The 24,468-nt window shown below is 42.2% G+C and overlaps 1 protein-coding gene across 8 annotated transcripts in view; it reads left to right on the top strand.

Moving 5' to 3' along the window:
- emid1 (EMI domain containing 1) overlaps positions 1–24,468 on the top strand; it is a 426,608-nt gene that overhangs the window by 325,504 nt on the left and 76,636 nt on the right. For 7 of the 8 annotated variants that reach the window (XM_068054890.1, XM_068054887.1, XM_068054891.1 and 4 more), the window contains exons 7-8: positions 6,916–6,960; positions 12,875–12,946. In XM_068054890.1, coding sequence (XP_067910991.1) covers positions 6,916–6,960; positions 12,875–12,946 — 117 coding nt within the window. The remainder of the gene's footprint in view (positions 1–6,915; positions 6,961–12,874; positions 12,947–24,468) is intronic. The other variant, XM_068054889.1, reaches the window with a different exon arrangement.

Here is a 24,468-nt window from a genome sequence, read left to right as displayed (position 1 = left end):
CATTTAAAACAGAAACAGTGGGTAGGTACAGTAGAAACAAACTAGAAAGAGAGAGAGAGAGATACAGCACTGAAACAGGCCCTTTGGCCCACCGAGTTTGTGCCAACCATCAACCACCCATTTATACTAAACCTACATTAATCCCTTTACCCTCTCACATCCCCATCTTCCCCTGACACCTACCTATACTAGGGGCAATTTATAATGGCCAATTTACCTATCAACCTGCAAGTCTTTGGCTGTGGGAGGAAACAGGAGCACCCAGCGAAAACCCATGCGGTCACAGGGAGAACTTGCAAACTCCGCACAGGCAGTACCCAGAATCAAACCCGGGTTGCTGGAGCTGTGAGGCTGCGGTGCTAACCACCGTGCCACTGTGCCGCCCAACTACACACACTAAAAAACCTAAAATAAAATAAGCAAATAAAAAAGAGAAAAAAGAAAAAAATAACTAAACATAAAAAGGGGGGGCCCGTCATGCTCTGAAATTATTGAATTCAGTGTTCAGTCCGGCAGGCTGTAGTGTGCCTAATCGGTAAATGAGATGCCGTTCCTCGAGCTTGTGTGGAAGTTCACTGGAACACTGCAGCAATCCCAGGACAGAGATGTGAGCATGAGAGTGGGGTGGTGGGGGTGGTGGGGAGGGGGTGTTGAAATGGCCAGCAACTTGAACCTCGGGATTATGCTTACGGACTGAGTAGAGGCGATCCACAAAGCAGTCACCCGATCTGCGTTTGGTCGCCCCACTGTAGAGGAAACCACATTGTGAGCAGCGAATACAGTATAGAGGTAGTGGGGGTAATGGAGAAGTGGATGAGGGTGTCGCAGAGGGAACGATCTCTTCAGAATGCTGACAGGGGAAAGGAGGGGAAGATGCGTTTGGTAGTGGCATCATGCTGGATGTGGCGGAGGATGATCCTTTGGATCTGGACGCTGGTGGCGTGGAAAGTAAGGACAAGGGGAACCCTGTCGTGGTTCTGGGAGGGAGGGGAAGGGGTGAGGTAACCTCACATTTATCCACATAATACTGCATCTGCCATGCTTTAGCCCACTCACTCAACTTGTCCAAATCACCCTGAAGCCTCTCTGCATCCTCCTCACAACTCACCCTCCCACCCAGTTTTGTGTCATCTGCAAATTTGGAGATATTACATTTAGTTCCCTCATCTAAATCATTAATATATATTGTGAATAGCTGGGGTCCTGGCACCAATCCCTGCAGTACCCCACTAGTCACTGTCTGCCATTCGGAAAATGACCCGTTTATTCCTACTCTTTGTTTCCTCTCTGCCAACCAATTTTCTATCCATTGCAATACACTACCCCCAATCTCATGTGCTTTAATTTTACATGCTAATCTCTTATGTGGGACTTTGTCGAAAGCCTTCTGAAAGTCCAAATAAACCACATGCACTGGCTGTCTCTCATCAACTCTACTAGTTACATCCTCAAAGAATTCTAGTAGATTTGTCAAGCATGATTTCCCTTTCGTAAATCCATGCTGACTCTGTCTGATTCTACGACTGTTCTCTAAGTGCTCTGCTATAAAATCTTTGATAATGGACTCTAGAAGTTTCCCACTACCAACGTCAGGCTGACTGGTCTTTAATTCCCTGTTTTCTCTCTACCTGCCTTTTTAAATAGTGGGGTTACATTAGCTACCCTCCAATCTGTAGGAACTGTTCCAAAGTCTATAGAATCTCGAAAGATGACCACCATTGCATCCATTATTTCTAGGGTCACCTCCTTAAGTACTCTGCGATGTAGATTATCAATCCCATCAATTTCCCCAATACCATTTCTCTACTAATACTGATTTCCTTCAGTTCCTCCCTCTCATGTGTTCCCCGACATTTCTGGTAAGATATTTATGTCCTCCTTTGTGAAGACAGAACCAAAGTATGCATTTAGTTGGTCAGCCAGTTCTTTGTTCCCCATGATAAATTCCACTGTTTCTGACTGTAAGGGACCAACATTTGTTGTCACCAATCTTTTTCTCTTCACATATCTCTATAAACTTTTACAGTCAGTTTTTATGTTCCCCGCAAGCTTACTCTCGTACTCTATTTTCCCCTTCTTAATCAATCCCTTGGTCCTCCTTTGCTGAATTCTAAACTGCTCCCAATCCTCAGGTCTGTTTTTTCTGACAAATTTGAATGCCTCTTCCTTGGATCTAATGCTATCTCTAATTTCCCTTGTAAGCCATGGTTTGGCTACCTTTCCTGTTTAACTTTTGCGCCAGACAGGAATAAACAATTGTTGTGGTTCATCCATGCACTCTTTGAATGTTTGCCATTGCCTAACCACCGTCATCCCTTTAAATAACGTTTCCCAATCCATCATAGCCAACTCGCACCTCATACCTTCTTAGTTTCCTTCATTAAGATTCAGGACCCTAGTCTCAGAATCGACTACTTCACTCTCCATCTTGATGAAGAATTCTATCATATTATGGTCGCTCATCCCCAAGGGGTCTCACACAACTAGATTGTCAATTATTCCTCTCTCATTACACAATACCCAGTCTAGGATGGCCTGTTCTCTAGTTGGTTCCTCAACGTATTGGTCCAGAAAACCATCCTGTATACACTCCATGAATTCCTCCTCTAGGATATTGTGACTAATTTGATTTGCCCAATCTATGTGCAGATTAACATCACGCATAATTACAGATGTTCCTTTATCGCACGCGTCTCTAATTTCCTGTTTAATGCCATTCCCAACATCACCACCACAGTTTGGGGGTCTATATACAACCCCCACTAACGTTTTGTGCCCCTTAGTGTTTCTCAGCTCTACCCATACAGATTCCACATCGTCAGAGCTAATATCATTCCTCACTATTGCATTAATTTCCTCTTTAACCAGCAATGCAACTCCACCGCCTTTTGCTTTTTTTCTGTCCTTCCTAAATACTGAATACCCCTGGATGTTCATTTCCCATCCCTGGTCACCTTGCAGCCATGTCTCCGTAATCCTGACTATATCATACCCGTTTACATCTATTTGCGCAATTAATTCATCCACTTTATTGCGAATACTCTGCGCGTTAAGGCACAAAACCTTAAGGCTTGTCTTTTTAACATTACTTGGCCCCTTCCCACTATTTTTCACTGTGGCCCTGTTTGATTCTTGCTCTTGATGTCCCCTAGGACATCAGTCCCGATCCTGCCCAGATGTAACCGGTCCAGTTTGTACTGGTTTCACCTCCCCCAGAGCCGGTCCCAATGTCCCAGGAATCTAAAACCCTCCCCCTCACACCATCTCATCAGCCACGTATTCATCCGATATATCCTGCTATTTCTACTCTGACCAACACATGGCACTGGTAGTAATCCTGAGATCACTACCTTTGAGGTCTTACTTTTCAACTTACTTCCTAACTCCCTACATTCTGCTTTTAGGACCTCATCCTTTTTTTTTTACCTACGTCGTTTGTATCAATGTGTACCACGACCACTGGCTGTTCACCCTCCCCCTTCAGAATGTCCTGTAACTGCTCTGAGACTTCCTTGACTCTAGCACCAGGGAGGCAACATACCTTCCTGGAGTCTCTTTTGCGGCCACAGAAACACCTATCTATTCCCCTTACAATTGAATCCCCTATAACTATTGCATTCCCACACTTTTTACTCCTCCCCTCTGCAGCAGAGCCAACCATGATGCAACGAATTGGGCTGTTGCTGCTTTCCCCTGAGAGGCCATTCCCTCCAACAGTATCCAAAGCAGTATATCTGTTTTGTAGGGGAATAGCCACAGGAGATTCCTGCACTGCCTGCCTAGTCCTCTTGCTCTGTCTGGTGGTCACCCATTCCCTTCCTGCCTGTGGTGTCTGAGCCTGCGGCGTGACCACCTCTCTATCTGTGCTATCCATGATACTCTCCGCCTCACGGGTGCTCCACAGTGTCCCCAGCCGCCGCTCCAGCTCTGAAACCCGGGCTTCCAGGAGCTGCAGCTGGAGACACTTCCTGCACACATGCTGGTCCCGGGCACTGGAATTGTTCTCGGCTTCCCACATAGAGCATGAGGAGCACCCCACGGCTTTGAGCTCTCCTGCCATGACTTAACCCTTTAAATTAAACCTTTTAGAAAATGTTTAATATCAAATAATAACAATTACTCTCGGGCCCTTCTTCCCTGATCCTCATTACTACAGAACTCCCTAAAAACACTACTTACTATGTATGAAAATAAACTGTAAACCTTTCTTACCTTAGTTACTAAGGCCAGCTATTTAGAGCTATTCCCTAACAGCAGTTACTCACTAACCAATAACCTTGCAGCTTTCCTGTGACGTCACTGTTAACTTTTTTTCAAACCTCTGCGTGCCTGGACTGCTCTCACACAGGTCCGATTGCTCTCTGCTCCCCGTGCTGGTCCCACTCAGTCTCACTCCTTCCTGCTGCCACTGCTCTTTTAAACTGTGCCGGTCTCACTCAGAATCACTCCTTCCCGCTGCTGCTGCACTTTTAAACTGTGCCGGTCCCACTCAGTCCTGTAAGGCAGAAGATGGTCAGACAGGATTTATTTGCTTTTGTGCCAATCAAACACTTTCTGTGAGACAGGTTCTGATGAAAGGTCACAGATCTGAAATGTAGGCCGGAGTTTTACGGCCCCTAACGAGCGGGCTGGTGGTGGGGAGTAAGTGCGGGGAGGGCTGTTCCTGACCTCCTCCCGCTCCCGCTGCAATTTTAAGTGGGGCGGTGAAGGCAAAAAATGACCCGCCTGCTCCAGGCCAATCGAGACCCTTAAGTGGCCAATGAACTGCCACTTAAGGGCCTCGGTATTTTACCCTCGGTGGCCGGATGGCAAAGGCCCCAAGAACCCCACCTGGTAAAACCAGGCAGCTTTCTTGTGGGCTGGGGGAGTTGGGGGTGCCCTCCTGATCAGGCACCCTGTGCCCCACGGAGGGCCACCCCCAAAGCCCCAACAGCCCCCAAAGCACAACACTCCCCTCCGCCCCCCCCCCCTCAATCAGCCCCTGCCCCTTGCTTTGCTGGGGCCTGTCCGATTATCCCCAGCGAGGCCCTAAAAACTTACCTGAGTTCTGGGGCCGTCCTTCCTGTTTTTTTTTATTTAGAGATACAGCACTGAAACAGGCCCTTCGGCCCACCGAGTCTGTGCCGACCAACAACCACCCATTTATACTAACCCTACAGTAATCCCATATTCCCTACCACCTACCTACACTAGGGGCAATTTACAACAGCCAATTTACCTATCACCTGCAAGTCTTTTAGATGTGGGAGGAAACCGGAGCACCCGGCGAAAACCCACACAGACACAGGGAGAACTTGCAAACTCCACACAGGCAGTACCCAGAATCGAACCCGGGTCCCTGGAGCTGTGAGGCTGCAGTGCTAACCACTGCGCCACTGTGCCGCCCATGTTGCTTCCGATGGCTGGGTATAATCACAGCAGTGGCCCCCACTCCCAGTGACGCCACTGGGATGAAGAGCTGCCGGCCGGCTGATTGGCTGGCCGCTCCATTAGGCTGGACCTCCTGCCTCAAGAAGTCCCACCCAAAACCAATTAAGGGCCTGGGCAGCGGAAAATCCGGGGGCTGTAACGAAAAGCTTTTTATGTTGTCTGATGCAACATAAATGAGATGCGTGAAGTTCAGTTGATTGAAGATCTCTAACAGGTTTATTAATAGCTAAGAAGTAATAGTGCAGAGCTATCTAATTACAGGACTTGCCTCTAGGGTGTCACAGTTACAGAGTGAGACTGGCATGTAGTCACGTGACCATGTCCTGATACTTAGCTCATTAGCATACTAAGATCTTAAAGGGACATCACTCTAAAAGGCAATCACACACACCGGCCCGGCTCCCCAAGCCCGGTGGAGGCTGGCTCGCCACTGACTTTTCGACCAGTGACCGGGTCGTCCCGCTCAACGTAAAATTCCGGCCATTAACTCTTTCTCTCTCCACAGATGCTGCCAGACCTGCTGAATATTTCTAGCATTTACTGTTTTTATTCTACAACCTCTCAGGCATAAGTAGCATCTCCTCAGGGAATAAATTATCAGCAGCACCCCATGTACCTGAAAATCAGTTGATTTAAATTGCCTATATTCAGGAATTACCCCATCAGTCAGTTCGGCTCCCTGATGCTTGGGAAATTAAAACTGATTGATTTTTAATGTATTTCTGAATCTGTCATTGATTGACTCCCTGAAGAGTGGAACTCTTCCACTCTCCAAGGCTCTCAGTGTTAGTTTTACTGGAACAACTCACAACGGCTTAATGAGAGGCTGCAGTACTAGAATTTGATGTCAGCCCTTTAGGAGATAAGCAACCATTGAATACAGCTAATCATATAGAAACTCCAGGGATATAATGCCTTGGGAAGTTATTAAGAACCAAATACTTTGATTTCATATGAATCAATAAACTGGGTTTGAAGGAGGTCTGTTGAAACAAAAAGAAGGTGAGCATGAGTAAATTGTACATGGGATTCAAAGAAAATGCACTTTGGTGTGTGTGACTGTGTAAATGTGTACACGTGCATGTGTGTGAGAGAGAGATATTGCAATATGACCTTTGAGCAGTCTTGCTCATCCAGTGTTTCATTCAAGTCCATGTCTTTGCTCTTGCCTTCATAGAAGACCTGAGAGGTCTTAGTGATGTCATTGTTTACAAAGGGGGAGGGATTCTTAATTCTTAGGACAAGTTCACCAATAAATGTCACTTTGACCAAATGTGGTCTATTTTTGTAGCAACCCTTCAAATTTATTCAACTTTCCTCAGTGAGAGAGATTTATCTGTTCAGTCCAGATCAAATGATTTTCCTGTGCTTGAAAGAGTCGGCAATGCTTTGAACTTGATTTGTACTCAAAAGTTTATATTAAGTTCACTATTTTTGTCGAAGTGATTTTTTTCTATATTAAAACTGAATTCAAATGTTGCACAGGTCCTCCTGGTGAAAGAGGAAAAGATGGATCTCCTGGCCAGGATGGTATGTAAACACATACATGGAAAAAGCAAATATCAGAATTCCCTGTCTTGAGGATATATTTTAAGAAAAATAAATAGTAATAGTGTGCTAATCTAGCTTTACTTCTTAATTCTTGTGTTTTCAGTCTAAATTTCCCTAAATACCTCCAGCTGTGAGAGAAGCATGTTGTTCGTAGGCCCCTCTGCAGTGTCCTATAGCTCAATTTCCTTATAGCTTCTTTGGAGAGAGAATTACTTCCATCAGCTAAAGTTTTTCTTCATGTTTGCAAAGCTTCAGAAAATGTTTAAACTTTCTTGAAGAAGGAGCTGTGGGTCTGCAAGGATTTATATCAAATATTTCTGCAAGTGCCTTGTAGGGAAATGGCTTTAGTATCACATTTTTAATCAGGGACTTGAATGTCGTGGTTTTTCCCAGCATGTTGCATAGTGTTTTATAGCATGCTTTTTCTTATTGCGTGATTTCAAGAATTGCTTTCATCTTTCAAGTCATGGTCTTGCATGATAAAACCTTCATCAATTTAATTTAGAGATATCTAGAAGGGGTAGCTCCCAGTCAGTTTGGTACTGCGCCATATGCACCTAGAAAGTCTTGAGTTCATTCACTGGACTGTTGTGTTAGCTGATTTTAACCATGGTGACATTGAGGTGCTACAATTGCCTTTGAACGAGTGAAGAGAAAAATTAGTCCAGGTTCCCACTCACTGTCCACTGAGTCCTGCTCGGAAGTGTTTGTGTGGTGTGCTACTTTAAAGAAAGGATCGAGTCTGCCTTGGGTGCCTCACACAGTCAGAGTTTAGACTCCCACATCAAGAATACTCCCTTTGATGAAGTAGCACAGAGGAAGAAAAGGGCCGAGTGGAATAAGAACTATTTATAGGATGATAAATGAGAGAACTGTATGGGACTTTTAATTCAAAGGTTGACTGAATATATGTAAAGTAAAATGCACTGCAAAATTCAATTTGTACATTACGATTTAAATTACATATATTATATTCTGGCACTGCCCATACACTGTCTACCAAAATTCGTAGTCCTCGAACCACAATGCTAGGACGAGGAAACTTGACTACCTCATAAAAATATCTAATTTCTGTACAGAATTGAATTGTAAAATTCAAGGTCTTACACCATGAGAATACAGATTTTGTGATGTAAGTACAAAAAATGGTTCCTACAAATTGGGAATTGGAATGTAGTTGGGTTAGGTACAAACAGCAAGATCTGGGGTGTAGTGTTTACATGGGTATGGCAAATCAACCAGATCTAATGGAAAAGCATATCTGCCAGTTACCAAGATAAATCAATGGGCTGACAAAATAAGCTTGTACCATGTAGATTTATCAGTTCACTTCCTCTTCCAAATATTACTCATCTGTTAGGAGTTTGTATTTTATATTCATGTTTTGACTTCCTATTTTGAGCACTATATCTAGATAAGATCAACCATGCTTTTGTGCTAACCACTAAGGCGAGTGGTCCAATGTGATTTGTCCTCCAATTATTCCTCCTTTGCTGTGTAGGGCACCGGGCCTTTGCTCTGCCAACATCTCATGGCAGAGTCAGGATCAAGATGACATTCTGTGTGGAATCTTAAACATAAACCACTCTGCAGTGGTAATTTGGAACACTGTGCTACAATATCAACAAAATTTCACTAGTGACAGCAATAATTATTCTCCTTTCTGAATTTTCATAAATTCCTACTGTAAATCCTTAAGTGGTATTTTGTTAGATTTATTGTCTCCTAATTGCCATCCAAGTCTAAACAAAGTCTTACCGGTCTGTTGACAAAGTTCAGGGAGAGCAGTACTCTTGAGAGCATTCTTGGCCGTAGTGCATGACAGTGAAATTTTTTCTCTGAGGTCATGAGTCTTTGGAACTCTCTTCCTCAAAAGACAGCGGAAGCAGAGTCTTTAACTATTTTTAAGGCAGAGGTAGATATATTCTTGATAAGGAAGGGGGTAGGCGGGACTGTGGAGTCGAGGTTACAATCAGATCAGCCATGATTTTATTGAATGGCGGAGCAGGCTTGAGGGGCCGAATGGCCTAATCCTGCTCCTGATTCATATGCTCGTATGTAAATAGGTCAGCTGTTCAAGGTTCCCACAAGAGCAAGGGTCCACCACATAGCTTGACAGTCAGCTAGGGCATGAAATTTGAATCACTTATTTTAATGACGTGATATTTTAATATCACTTTTTCATGACAAGATGTGGTTAGGAACTCACTGTCAGGGTCCTGTTCCTCAGATATATTGTCAATTTGCAGGTACTATACTGACAAAATATTTTGGTTAGATTTCAAGGACAGTTCAGGGAAGAAAATTATTATACACTGGCACTGGTCATTGACAATAAAGAAGAAACTCTAACACTGATGTCTTGAATCAGCCTCAACTCCCATTGAAATCTTGGTGGATAATGGGGGCACAATCAATCAAGATTGTATTGTACCTGATGTCTGTAATGTCAATATGTAATGAATAATTTTTCTTTCTATGCTTATTTCAGCATGTGATAATGCATCATTCATTGTATTGTATTGTGTAGTGGAGAGATTTTGTCTTCCTCCTTTGAGAATTTGGTATATGTCGCCCAAGGGAAGAGTCCAGAGACATATTTCATCTGCTTTCTTCCAAATTAATTGCAATCCCTGGACATGTGATGGCTGTGGATCATTTTGTTGCAGTTGAGTGCTGTTTCAGATTGTGTCTGTTCACTGCCGAATTCATAAATTGTCAGCAAACACCTTGACAGTATCAGACTTGTAAAAATTATGGACAGTTCAAACCTATAGCACCAGTGGAACTCAAGATTGCTAACTCATTAATAATTTTGATCTTGCGGGGCTTTTATTTTACTTTCTCCCCTAATCCGCTTCTCCAGAAGGTGGTGACTTATTTTGAACTATAGTTTTAACAGTAGTCAAGTACAGATGAATTTAGATTTCTTTAGTTAGATTGAGGTAGATTGGGGGAAACTATTTCTGCTAGTTGAGGAGTCTAGGACTATGGGGTGTAGTCAGGAATTAAATTAGGAAACACTTCTTCACACAAAGGATGGTAGAAGTTTGGAACTCTTCTGCAAATGGCAATTGATACTAGATCAATTGTTAATTTTGAAACTGAGATTGATAGACTTTTGTTAGCCAAAGGTATCAAAGGATATGGGGGAAAGGTGGGTATATGGAGTTAGGTCGCAGATAAGCCATGATCTCATTGAATAGCAGAACAGGCATGAGAAGCTAAATGGCCTACTCCCCTTCCTATGTTCCTATTACTTTTGGATTTGTGTAGTGAAGATCCAGCACCTGCAGGCTGAAGGCCTCTGTGCTCTAGCTGTCATTGGTTTTGCAGTATTACGTACTGTGGCTTGCTCAAGTTGCCATTCATCAGTTGTAAATATTACAATCTCAGGTGTCATGCAGGCCCCCACCTGCCAAGAATGAGGCATATTAATTTCACCACATGGGCATTAAGTTTCAAATTGTTGCTGGGAAGAAGAGAAGGCCGATTACAAGGGGTTGCCAAGCTCCTGGCTGGAAGGACACTTTTGCATATTACTAGCAGACAGTGTTGGAACAAAGGAGCTATCTCCTGCTCCCAATAAACAGAACAGACGTGGTCAGACCAGTTTAGTCACATGACTAACTGGCTTTTGCAGAGTTTGAACTGAGTCTAAATTGGACAAACAGTGTTTGAAGAGAGAAAGCTCTGTCCTCCTGGATTGAAAAGGCCTCCTCTCCTCCTGTCTGTTTCCATCTTTTTCTCACGGAACTGAAACCCACTGAAGACACATGAACTCCAAGAGAGAACAGTCTCCTACAGTGAACAAGGTTTTAGAAGACTTGGGCCCCAATGAAAAGCAAGATCAACCTACAAAAGGACTCTACAGTGAGCTCGAAGAACCGTGACAAACTCTTCAGATATTGTCTCAAGCCCTTCCACTTTATCTTTTCTTCTCTTTTTTGTCCCTATCTGCATGTGCGTATCGCATATGCATGCTAGCATGGGGCGTGGCGTGGCGTGTACCCGTAGGCATTAACCGAATTAGAGTTTTTAGTTTAAGTTTAATAAATTTCACCTTTCTTCTTAACCTAAGAAAGCCTGTTTGTGCTCATTTCTTTGCCTTATAATTGGAAAGTGGTGAACAAGGATTTACCAAGGGGGGAGTTCAAAACGTGGTGTGTTTAAAATTAAACCCTGTTACAGTAAGACCAGGTGAAGGCTGAGAGGGACTCCTAGACACCTTTCTCACCTGGTGGTAACACAGGTTTTGGGAACCATTTTCTTTTTTCTCTTATTTAATTGGGATGTGGGCATCGTTGGCAAGGCCAGTATTTATTGCCCATCCCTAATTGTCCATGAGAAGGTGGTGGTGAGCTGCCTTCTTGAACTGCTGCAGTGCATGTGGTGTAACTACACTCACAGTGCTGTTAGGAAGGGAGTTCCAGCATTTTGACCCAGCGACAATGGAGGAACGATGATACAGTTCTAAGTCAGGATGGTGAGTCACTTGGAGGCGAACTTGCAGGTGGTGCTGTTCCCGTGCATCTGCTGCCCTCGTATTTCTAGGTGGTGTCACACTAGTTCCTGTAAACTGACCTTCAAGTGGAAACTGTGCCTTTTCAAAGATTTTTCCTCAGTAGGGGTGTGTGTAGCAAGGATTAATCATCACACAAATTCCTATAATCTGCTTACACAGTTAAACACAATTTTTTTTGTTTGCTACATTACCAATCTCATTTCAGAATGGTGGACATTAAACTCAGACCAGTTTACAGATTGCAATAACTAATGTATTTATTTACAATTGAAGAAAGATATGAATCACAAATTCAACAAGTACAGTACAAGGCGCATGTACAATACCAAGGTTCGTGGTGAGTCAGCTGCCTTTCGTAAGGAAGTTCTGGTAGAAAAGTAAAATGTCTACTTGACGAACAATGTCCTAGAATGCCAAATTCTGCCTGCCTTCATTTTTTCTTATTGGATTCAATACTGGTATATTGTTTTCTGTCACAATGTTGCCTTATGCATTGCAACCTGCATTCATAGAACAAAACAGAGTATATCAGAACACTAACTTTTAACCAACAAAATCTTCTGGAAGCAAAAGATTTTCCGACATGCTTAATATTAAACAATATAGATAAAAACAAGAATAATTAGTTTATGCCAGTGTAGAACTCAAGAAAATTCATACAATCCAATGAAAACATTACATAAACTTGTCCATTGGCATGTCATAAATAATGCATCAATGAGAGCTACTTCTTGGTTCAACAATAGACATTGACTGCCTTTTAAGTATGAATGAAAACAATGCAAAATATGTGGCAAATGAGCCTAGAAAGAGATTGTCACAGGCACATCTCATTCTGTCCTTATCTGACAAATCTCCAGCAAGGCTCATTGGACGGTGTTCAGAACATCAGTTGATTTCCTTCCTTACCGAGCTACTTAACTTGGGAATGCTTGAGTCAATTTGATTAATGAGCCACTGGCCTGGGATGAGGAAATCATAGGTGAGGGATCAAACCTTGAATCAGTAGCAAACTACTTAGTGCTTTTGACCACTTATCCATAAGTGAAGCTACAGTCATAGGGATTTTTACTGGTGAACTGATGGGAAGGAATGGTTAGGGACAAAATTGACCCATTTTCACAGTTAACATTGCATTTGCTGATGAGCATGGTGAAGTCTTTCTTTCACATCTGGTCCATCATGCTGAAATCCAAGTTTCCTAACTGATATACAGTATGGCTATCATTGTTTTAATCTACAATAAAGTGAACATTTTTATTGCCTCAATAAAGTATTATATCTTTTCAATTCTCATAAATATGTTGCTTCCTTTTGTTGTCTGTGGGTTTTAAAAAACGTTTTCTTTACTCTTATTAACTATTCCAGGTCCAAGGGGTGAACCAGGCATACGTGGTCCATCTGGAATGCCAGGAACAAAAGGAGCAATGGGGCCTCCAGGTTAGTAGATCACAGCCCCTGCTCTCTTTATTAAGTGACTAATTCATTCTGCTTACCTTTATCCTTCCGATTAATTTTAAAACTCAATTAATTTGGGGGTTTCTTTGCTTTCCAAATTTCTTCAATTCAATTTTTCTACTTTCCTTTCCTTTTTAATTTGTTTTGTGTTTCTCTGTGTATTTTCCTACATTTACAGTTCAAGATTTCTGTTTGTTCTTTGCTTCTTTTCTGTTTCTCTGTGTTTTTTTCATTTTTCTAAATTACTGTTCCACTTTTTTCTCTCTTTTTTTGGTTGCCATCTTTCTTTCTGTAGGACCACTGTTTTTCTTTGTCTATTTCAGAGGTATTGGAGATTTTCAGAGCTTTATTTGAGAAGATTGAATGCAGTAGCGATTAATGTAATCTAACCCTTGCTGCTCCCAAAACTGCAGTAAAAGATAACGAGAGAAAAAGGCTACTTGCAATTAAAATTTGGAGAATCCATACAAACCAACTAAGGTAGCATGGATGCCTGAGAACCAGTACAAATGCATGAATAAGAGTAATAAAGGGGGCCACTACAGTGCACTCTGGGATGAGTGTCATTGGCTTAGAAATTGGATAGCGCCATGCCTGTTGTTCATGCAGGAAACGGGCACCAAAGCCTCCAAGCTGGCGGGCAGGATGTACAGGTTCGTTGCAAGCTGAAGGTACACCGCATGCCATAATGGTGTAGGAAAAAATAGGTATCTGGGACCCATGCCTGAACCAGGCATTAAGCCCTTTGCATATTCAAATAAGAAGCCTATCACCTGTTTAAGGCTACCTCTGCAATTGTATGCAACAGCCTGGATGGACCAGAGATTCTTTTCCTGCCCATCATTGTTTGTATCCACCTGGTCTACATGCTTAATGGGACCGCTGCAAGCTGCAACCAACATAGTAAGTGTTTAAAGTATTGGAGCAGGAGAGCTCCTCTGGGCTCTACATTCCAACAATGTGGGCGACTGCTGGCCACTGCCCCTGTCTCTTGCCCATACTCCCCACAACCATCAACTCGACCTTGACCCCCATCCCCGATGCTTCCCATCCAATCCAGACTCTACCCTCCGCTAATGCCTCCAATTGCTACCAGCCCATCTTGATTCCAACTATCTCTACCCTCCATCCGAGCCACCTCTACCCTCTATCTCAATTAGCCCTCTCCTGGTTCCCCTAAAGGACTTAGCTGAGGGCCAAAGCAGCCCAAACTTCAGTCTTCTCCTACAAGAGATGTGGGGACTCCTATTAGATGTCAGCAGCTCATTGGCTCGACGATAATTGGGCCTGAGGCCCATTATTATGTGTGCCTGTAAGATTTGATAAGATAGGGGTGTTTTATACCCCTTTCTAAAGTGGGAACAGACTTGGCAGCGCAAAGCTTGTTATGAATCAACTTTATTGAGATAAAGGTAGGGACAAGTTTGTTAAGTTTTCAAATAAATTATAGTCAAAAACTCAGGCAATAATTAACAGTCTAACACAGATACTACCCGTATTAGAGACTGGACGGCAGAGCGCACAACTAGTTTCTTTTGCAGCTTTTGGTCTTCAAGTTTTCGATCGGTCTCTCTTTCTCTCTCTCTCGTCTCTTGTTGGTTGTTGTTCTCTGCCACACAGTAGCAAGGACAGGGCTCCTTTTATCTGGGCAGCTTTCCAGTTAACTCTCCCCTCTCCCAATCAGTGATTAGTCTTGTATTAAAGGATGCCTTTCTTAACCAACCAGGGATCATTTTGTGATGGTTGCTAACCTTTCGGATTTGTGCAAGTAGTATCCCTTTGTGTTGACTACTTTATCTCAATGCTTTTACATTTTGAGGTCCTCAAGGCAAATCTGCGCAGAAGCTGTTTTCACTGTCTGCTCTCAAGGTTTTACTTTTGCTGCAAGTAAGCATTTTAAAACTAGACATAATCTCCCAGAATTCCTCTGCTTTGACATCTTGTCCATCCTGTGCCCTTTTTCCTGAGTTTTTCCATTTTACCATACTACATAGAAGGGTTCTAATAAAGCTAAATGTTAGTTTATGATAATTAGTTATTTGTTGGTTTATAATAGCTAGATTTTTTTTTCCAAAATATACTTTATTCATAAAAATCTGTAAAAATTACATTGCCAAACAGTTTCCAAACAGCACGAAAAAATACAAACATTGCAAAAGAGATCAGTTTCTTTCAATAATGTCATGAGTTTCTTCCCAACCCTTCCGTTTCACAATTGTCATGTCAATTACAGTTTTACATTTACAGCAATTGAGAATATTAACGATACAGTTCGAGGGGCTTCCCATGGTTCCAGCCCCTCAGTCCAGCTTGGTGGGGGAACCTTACACTGTGGTCTTTCCCCATTGAGCCTTTGCTGCGGCTGCCCCAAGCTTTAGTGCGTCCCTCAGCACGTAGTCCTGGACCTTGGAATGTGCCAGTCTGCAACATTCGGTGGTGGACAACTCTTTGCGCTGGAAGACCAGCAAGTTTCGGGCAGACCAAAGGGCGTCTTTCACCGAATTGATAGTCCTCCAGCAGCAGTTGATGTTTGTCTCGGTGTGCGTCCCTGGGAACAGCCCGTAGAGCACAGACTCCTGTGTTACAGAGCTGCTTGGGATGAACCTTGACAAAAACCACTGCATCTCTTTCCACACCTGCTTTGCAAAGGCACATTCCAGGAGGAGGTGGGCGACCGTTTATAATAGCTAGATTTTAACAATTAGTACTCTGGTTAGTAGCTTTTAGTGACCTAATAAGCTTGCAGCCTTCGCCCTATCTATTCAGAGCCACTTTAAGGTGCACCAGCACAGTTCTGCTGCTGCTCAGGAAATCCTGACCTCCAGGTCCCTTGTTCTTGATGAAATTATGCTGGGACCATACCAATTACATTTCCTATATTACGACAGTGACTACACTTCAAAAGTATTTCAATATCTATAAAACACTTTGGTCATGCAATTTTGCTCATTTGTTCTTTCTTTGAAAGAGGAGACAGCAGAAAACCTTAAGTGGTTTTCCTCTATACACCCATGACATAAAATGCGGCCGGCAAAATGTGCCAGGAAAATAATATGAAATGCAAGAAGGATTAAAGGAGTTGCTTGAAAAACAACAAAAATGATAGTGCATTTATATCGCACTTCTATGTAATAAAATATTTGTGGAGGAACGTCATCAGAAAAATTAACACTGAGCCAAAGAAGGGGGCATTGGAACTGTAGACCCAAAAGCTTGGTCAAAGAAGTAGGTTTTAAGGAACATCGTAAAGGTTGAAAGACCAATAGATTTAGGGAGGGAATTCCAGAGCTTAGGGTTGAGACGGCCAAGCACATGACCACCAATGGTGGGGTGAAGGAAGTCAGAGCAGAGAGATATCCAAGGATGTTGCAATTGAACAGGAATGTGAGATTAGGCTGGGTGGTTCATGTGGAATATACTTCAGTACTAGTATTGACTTGATGGGAAAAATTACCAATTCCTGTGCTGTCACGTTCTACAATCCTATATCATTCTTAATCCTGGTTTTTGTGTTGTGGAAATGAAAGGCCACCTAGGTACGTGGTGTTTTTTGAAATGCAGACTTGAGCCCTGTCCAACATTGTGCTGATACTGTTGCTGATCCTCCAGCCGGGAAGTTAAGGACTTCTCAGTCACATACTATGTCAATGATACTATCCATGCTGTTCCTGGATAGTGTCAGTTCAGTTGGGTGAAGCTTCTTTGCAGTCACAGGCTGTTGCTTCCAGCAGCCCATCTTACCACTGGCTCAGTGGAGGCAAATGAGTGTGGGTGGCAGGTAACCCTGGACCATAAATTTATGACCTTTTGCATAAGGGTTAAGCAGTTCGAGATAATGACAGTGATGTTTTGAAATTTAATATATCCAGACTCGGTTTCTTAAGTTGATGGAATAGCTGAAATATGGTCCTGTGTTTTTCGCAGCAATGTGATGTGTAAAACATGAAGTCTACCTGAAAGTGACGTTGTGATCTTTCGAAGATGATAGTTAATATAAAAATTCATAATTAATTGAAGACATCTTTATGAAGCATTTTAAAATATTTTTTAGAGAAACCTACAAAATCTTAGTGCTTCTTTCGACGGAATAATGAACATGCTTTCAGGGAAGTAAGCATTTCTGGATATTATTTTTAAAATTTACTCAGCTCCCTGATTAGTATTTTTTTCAATGTGAGCTGGTTTATTCACATTCCCATCTTAACAGAGCTGGATCCCATTCAATTCTGTTACTTGTAAAGGAGAGTTCTGTTTGACATTTATAGAAACATAGAGAGATACAGCACTGAAACAGGCCCTTCAGCCCACCAAGTCTGTGCTGACCAACAACCACCCATTTGTACTAATCCGACATTAATCCCATATTTCCTACCACATCCCCACCATTCTCCTACCACCTACCTACACTAGGGGCAATTTATAATGGCCAATTTACCTATCAACCTGCAAGTCTTTGGCTGTGGGAGGAAACCAGAGCACCCGGCGGAAACCCAGGCGGTCACAGGGAGAACTTGCAAACTCCGCACAGGCAGTACCCAGAACCGAACCTGGGTCGCCCAAGCTGTGAGGCTGCGGTGCTAACCACTGCGCCACTGTGCCGCCCCAACGAGGTTACATCTAGGTGAGGAAGGGGTCTGAGGCTCCCCCTTTTGCCCCTTCTCTGGTTTGGCCATAACGGGGTTTATCTTTCTAAACACAGTGATTTAGCTTACCACCTCAGTGAGCCCTTGCTCACTGTTCCTCGAATATAATTACAAATGAGCCAATCAGACAGGTTTTCTTGGGTTTAAACAAGAAAGATGTAAGTTTATTAACCTTATCACTCTAAACTGGATAAGATTACTAAAATACGCGACGCATCCACGCTCACATGCATACGAGAGCCACAAGCACACACACAAATAGATACAGAAGGGAAAAAGAGCTGGGAGGTTGAAGTAAAATTTGTAATAAATGGGATTCGAATACTGGGTTGTAATGTCCTTAATCAAATTTGACGTCTTGGAGTCCTTGCTGGGGCCACATGCACAATTTCAGGCTTGCTTCCCTGGTTCCCAAAGGCCAAAGAGAGGTTTTATCTGTCTTCTTGGTGGTCGCCTGTAAAGATCTGTAGTCTTGAGGCTAAGTAGCTGTCACCGTGGTTTCCCTAGGTCTTTGCCAGAGATACAGACAGACAGAGAGATAGAGTTCAGCTCCAGTCTCTTTCCTTTCTGAGGCACAATTCAAAAACCTCAGTCTTACACCAGCAGGTATGTGATCATCTCTTTGTTTGAAACAGCAACTTCTGGAAGGATCTTTGAAATTCAATGCTGTTCAGACATACTTGGTGGGGGGAGGGTGGTTTGACTCTTTCAAAGTTAAAGTGTGTCGACGTCTTTTGATCACCACTATTGACAAAACCAATCTTGCTAGTTGAATCAGGGAGCACCCCCATTGTCCCAGCTAGACTGGGTAGTTTACCTCTGTCTCTGAGCCAGCCTTTGTCTTCTCAAATGCAAATGTGCGTGGCCATTTTTAGCTGTTCAGTTCTGCTTTTTTAAAAGTTATTTGTAATGTCCATTAAAAAGTTCTCAAGCAGAGTTTCATATGATGAAATTAATATTTTTCCATTTGGCATGTGTGACTTCCAACACACATTTTTAGGTTGGTCTTATAAATTAAATCTTTTTGATGACAGAAACCAAACTTCAGTTGTAAGTGTGCAGAATGTGCTTTTAATTTAACAAAATACATGTATAAATACCACTCCTTTAAAAATGACATGAATGAACATAGCCACTTCTGTCTCTTGCCTATTTGCTAGAGGATTGATTTATGCTTGTTGGTCATTGGCAAGCAAGCTTGCTACTACTAACGGGAGTGTCACAAAAACATGATGAGATTGAGGTTATTACAGTTAGGAACCTGATATTGTTGGGTTTACAAGACAATGTGCTATGTATTTATCTATTGTAACTGCTTAGTTATAGTTAGTTGCCAGTTCAAGTTGAAGCTGTAACAACATAAATGATTTAAGATTGAAATGAATATTTTCCTTTGCTTACGTAAATGTTAAATTCAGTTTGGCATGTTAATCTCTGCCGATCTTCTCCCAAAATTCTTGGAAGAGTCAACATGGAATTTCCAAGCCATTTTTTTTTAAAGCTACGTCCATTCCCAGTGACGCAATGTAATTATGAAACCCTTACTAATCAGAATATCTACACAGAGCAACATTATGTATCCAGTCATTGAGCAGTTTAAAATGAGTGAACATAGATATAAGGTTAAACATGAGAGTAGGAGAAACACAGAGGCCATGGACTGCACCCAGAGTTAATGCTTGAAGCAGAGACCTAGTCAAGAATAAGTTATAAAGGTGCTTCAAGGAAACGGGAGTAAAGGGATATGTGCACGTGGGACTAAGATTACTGCTCATCTGGAGGATGAACTGATTGGGCCAAACAGCCTATATCTGTGTAATAATTTCTATGTAATTCAGTGTCTGAGTGTCACATCTGTAAGGATTATCTCAATAGTTTTCTGAGGCACCTAACATGAAGCATTGTGGAATTTGTATTTGAAATTGAATTTTTGTTGGGATTCAGTTAAAATGAATCGTACTGTTGAGAATAAACTTCTTTTTTAAGTAAATATCAATTCTAAATTACATGCTTCTTGGTTCATGAATAATGCATCATGTTTTTGTGATATAAAGTAGTACAGGCCAGAAAAGTCTTACTCCCTCGTTTGATTCCTAGTCTGTGCTGAGTTGGCAAATTTCTGCTAGGGTAGCTATGCGTGTGTGGTAACTGGCTTCCCTGGGATAGAAATGGATAAAATTTGCTGTGGTACTGCTCCTTATCATTATCTGGTAACCTCTGCTGAAAAGCTGTGCGATTGATGAGTTAAATACAGGATCAGACTCAGTTCTGGTACTTGCCTACAGTCAAATGTTTGCCAGCCTTTACTATCCAGACTCATACATGAAGAATGACCATTTGGGTGGTTTGGAGGGTTGCTAACAACTATGAGCCATATCAACACCTTTAGCATAATAGTGGTAAGAAGATAAATTAGACTAAAATTTGTGAAGGAAGTTACTAGTTATGTAGCAAACAAATTGACCAAGAAAGAATATTATTATTATTCATTCATTCAACCATGAACCATTGTTTTTCTCCATCACAGAACCCCCTTCTCCCAATGGACACTTCGCAAGCTGGATATTTATACTTTACTATGAATTTTGGATTGAACCCTTCAAAAAAAGTTGAAGGTTCACTCTGGGAGAATTTAACAATCATCTAGAATTCCTCAAATTTCTGTTATATGTTTATTTCCTTTTGTTAAAGGCTACAGGATGTGAGCCAAAGCATTTAAGATTGCAAGTATTTTGATGACAAAGTGCCTGTTAGGAAGAAATGATTAAATCTGTGCACAGTACATCAGTTTTGTTTGCTTTGGAATGGCATTGCCAATTCCTGTCACAGGGAGATTGCTGTGAGCTTTAATTATATGCTATATTTATTTTATTCATGGCATACTTTTTTCAAAATTCATAGTTATTCTCACTCCAGAAATCCTTGTATGTAGAAAAACCTACTCCTTCTTTGGATATGAATTTATCATCTATCTTTAAGTTGTCAAAGCAATGGGCGGATAAGCACTTTTCAGATGGCGCTGATAATTGAAGAAAGTTTCATGATTTTTTGTTCAACCATGCGTTCAGTTCAAATAAGGAAGGCATTAGATTAATTGTCAGATAATTGTGGTTCTGTGCACATACTTACCAGTGGGCTGATTTTCTTTTTGAGGCTCTCTATAGTTTCGGAGGCTGGAATTTAACAGTGAGACAGTGGTCCCACCACTGATTGGAAAGCTGGGGGCAAGCCCGCCTCCAGCAGGCTTGGAAGCTACGCCACATTATGTGCCTCATGCCCTTAATTGGCTTCAGTCAGGCCTTCCGACCCTCTGAGACAAGAGGTCCTGCCTCCAAGAACTGTTGGCCAATCAGAGTGCCAGCAGCTCTTCAGTCCCAGCAATGCCACAAAGAGTGGTGGCCACTGCTGGGATTGCCCCCCAGCCAGGACCATCAATAATGGAAGAAGCCACGGAAAAGGTAAGTGGTGTGGGAGGTGGGGGCTCACCGGGGACATTCGGCTAGTCCCGGCAAGGAGGGCCGGGGGGATCAGAATGTAAACCATGGGGCTGTTTTAGTGGGGGCAGCCCGTGCTGTTGGGGGGGCCCTCATTGAATCACAGAGTGCCCGAACAGAAGGGCAACCCCCCCTCCCCCCACAGCTGCAAGGAGGCTGCCATGTATTACTAGGGGGCCTCTTCAGGTGTCGAACTGTCCGTCTACCGCTGGTAAAATGCCGGCAGTGGTGAGAAGAGGCCCTTAAGTGGCAACTAATTGGCTACTTAAGGGCCTCAATAGGCCCAAGGGCGGGTGGGGCAGGGGGGTGCTATCTGCCACCTCCCCTGCTGCTGGTAAAATAGAAGCTGGGGGGTGGGGTGCAGGTAGTCAATGGACACAGCAACCCCTGCCTCCCACCCTATTTTATGCGTCCCCCTCCCCGCCTCCTGGGTGAGGTGGGGGGGCGGGGGCTGTTAAATTCTGGCCACAGTATTTGTTAAATTACTGACACCGTGTTTTCAAGTGACTTCAGTGAAAATATTTTCAGTCTCAATTTTGATTTGTTTGGTATGGTATTAGCTTCAAGCTGCAGCAAAATCATTAAACATAGCCAATTCAGGCAAATTAATGTCGAATCTTCAGTATTTTATTGTAGTTTGGGAAAACTGTTCAATGTTGGCTGTGTTGTTTGAAAGTCAACATAAAAGTGCATGTGTACTTGGGGATCAATCTGCTGCCATGTTTTATTAAGCATTTTTTAAAAAATGCTTTTGCTTACGTACCCAGGTGACCCTGTGAATAAATAACAAGTTCACAGATCCAGTTACAAAAAACTGAATGAAGAACCAATATAATGGAAAATGAAAGAAAGTGGATAAAATCTATAACTATGGATTTTTGTTCTGTGCCGGATATGAGAAATATATGATAATCTATTTTAATAAATTTTACACCGTTAGTGTATTTTTCCTCCTCTGATGTTTTTTCTTAACCTTTCTCGTAACAGCAGTCCCTCTTTTTGAAAGGAAAACTGCATGAATTATTGTCTAAATACCATTTTCTCCCCCGTCCCCCCACCCCACCTGATGTGCTGATGCCTGTTGACAAGATTGGATAGCACATATTGCCCTCACGTGCCCTGCTGAAGAGGGCACTCTTCATTTGAGAGCTTAAGGTATGACTGTCTGCAGGCTCGGTGACTGCAGCTATCAAAGCAGTGCCTGTCCTCACTCTGTACCCACATACACGAAAGCAGGCACTTTCACTAAAATGAGTAAGACCATAACCCTGGCTTTCTGTTTTTGCTGAGGAACGAGACTGTGCATTTCCTTTTTGATAATTATGCTTTCTCAAGTTGTGCAAGGCAATTTACAGGGGATCTCATCCTCTTGTGAACTGAACTGAGATGGCTGCATTCGTACTGTTTGACACTTGTCTCTGAAAGTCTACTCGTGAATAAACTGTAACAGTTTAACATAGCAAATATTATCAGCGCCATTATCGATGAAAGTGCTACCCCAGTAGTGAATGTACAATAAAGGTAGATCATGTCCTAAGGTACATTGTTACCCTCAGCCATATTAACGCATACAGTTAAGTTTCTAAGCATAGAGAAAACGGGCTCTCCAATGAGAGCTGCCATTTGTGGTGACAGCTTAGAAATTGAGAACGAGCATGAATCATGATACATAATGTAAACAAACCATTACACTACTGATGGAAGTTCATAACTTTTGAAGCCTCTGTTATAGAAACCATACTCTGAGCCTTATTGGACTGGATCCAATGATCCAGCATTACTGTAATCCAACCCGCCCTGATAATGCTTAATTGGACTTCTTACTAATGAACTGCAGAGAAGTAAAATCTTTTCTATGCTTGCACTACATATTGTTTTCATTGTCGAGTTACTTTTGACCCAGAGAATTATGATATTAGTACAAAGATGTTTCTCTAGGACAGATAGTACTTTTCAGCTGTACTCAATAAAAGCAACACAAAACTCTTTCCCTTTGCTTCATTACTGCTCCTGTTTATTTTAAATTGGGCATTTGCTATTGAGGTATAATCATTGACTCCCATAGAGCTATATAGAACAAGAGTTTCAGATTATGTTGACAGTAGGGACTAGAGCTGAAAGATTTCGACCAGATATTGTGACACCTTCAACAGCTGTAATAACACAAAATAAAAATAGTTTCCCAATAGTCTCATCTCCCTCAGCAGCTGCGTGACTGTCAAAAAAAAAGACTATCTGCTGGTCCCTGCTGTTTTGGTGTGTGAGAATTTGGATGATTTCCATTGCTTATTTAATATAGAGTTGCAGATGTAAGTAGCTTCAATTAGATCATTTGCCTTGCTGAACTGAAAAATGATACCTATATAAATATTTTGTTTTAGCAGGTGTAGCATTTACTAGTGAAGTTATGTGAGTCAAGGAAAATGAATGTTTAATGTTAATTCATTTTCCTTATTTTTTCTTTTAGAAATTTGTGCCACTTTGACCCTTTAATTTAGCGTTAAAGACTTCCTGCTGTTATAATTATCTTTAGCTGCCTCTGATATATAAGGAACAGTAGAAAGAATTCAGTTGGCCAACAGCTCCTTACTGTTGGAGAAATTGTTTCCCTACTTTATATTTGCACCTTTTCACTGACACTAGCAATTGGAAAGGCCTTACCTTATTGTGGCTATCCTGAATATAAAATTCTGTAAAATATGTAATTGAATGACATTGTGTGTTGCCATTAAGAAGACCCATTTTGCCCGATGAATCTTCTCATCAAATCTGTAGAATGTTGGATCTGTGGACATTTAGGAAATCCTCTTTCAGAATGCTGTATGTCCATGGGTAAAATTGAATCTGTACCCCTATTAGTGTGCAGCACCTGAAGCACTTGTTAGTGAAATGGGAAATAAAAAACATTTGAATGGCTGAAGATTACTTCTGTCCTAAAGCCAATTGCAAACTGCCCTGAATTACTATGGGCATTCTCCCAATTTCCGGCTGTAACTTCCGTGGGAGATCAGCAGAATCCTCAGGGAAATGGTTGGCTCCTTATACACCACTTCTCTGGAGGTTTCGCTGATCTCCCTCACAGTGGTGCAGTGGTTAGCACCGCAGCCTCACAGCTCCAGCGACCCGGGTTCAATTCTGGGTACTGCCTGCGTGGAGTTTGCAAGTTCTCCCTGTGTCTGCGTGGGTTTCCTCCGGGTGCTCCGGTTTCCTCCCACATGCCAAAGACTTGCAGGTTGATAGGTAAATTGGCCATTATAAATTGCCCCTAGTATAGGTAGGTGGTAGGGAAATATAGAGACAGGTGGGGATGTGGTAGGAATATGGAATTAGTGTAGGATTAGTATAAATGGGTGGTTGATGGTCGGCA

This window comes from Heterodontus francisci, chromosome 23 (assembly GCF_036365525.1).
Source record: "Heterodontus francisci isolate sHetFra1 chromosome 23, sHetFra1.hap1, whole genome shotgun sequence".
NCBI lineage: Eukaryota > Metazoa > Chordata > Chondrichthyes > Heterodontiformes > Heterodontidae > Heterodontus > Heterodontus francisci.
The sequence above is the reverse complement of the archived record's forward strand: the minus strand, read 5'-3'. Positions and strand labels throughout refer to the sequence as shown.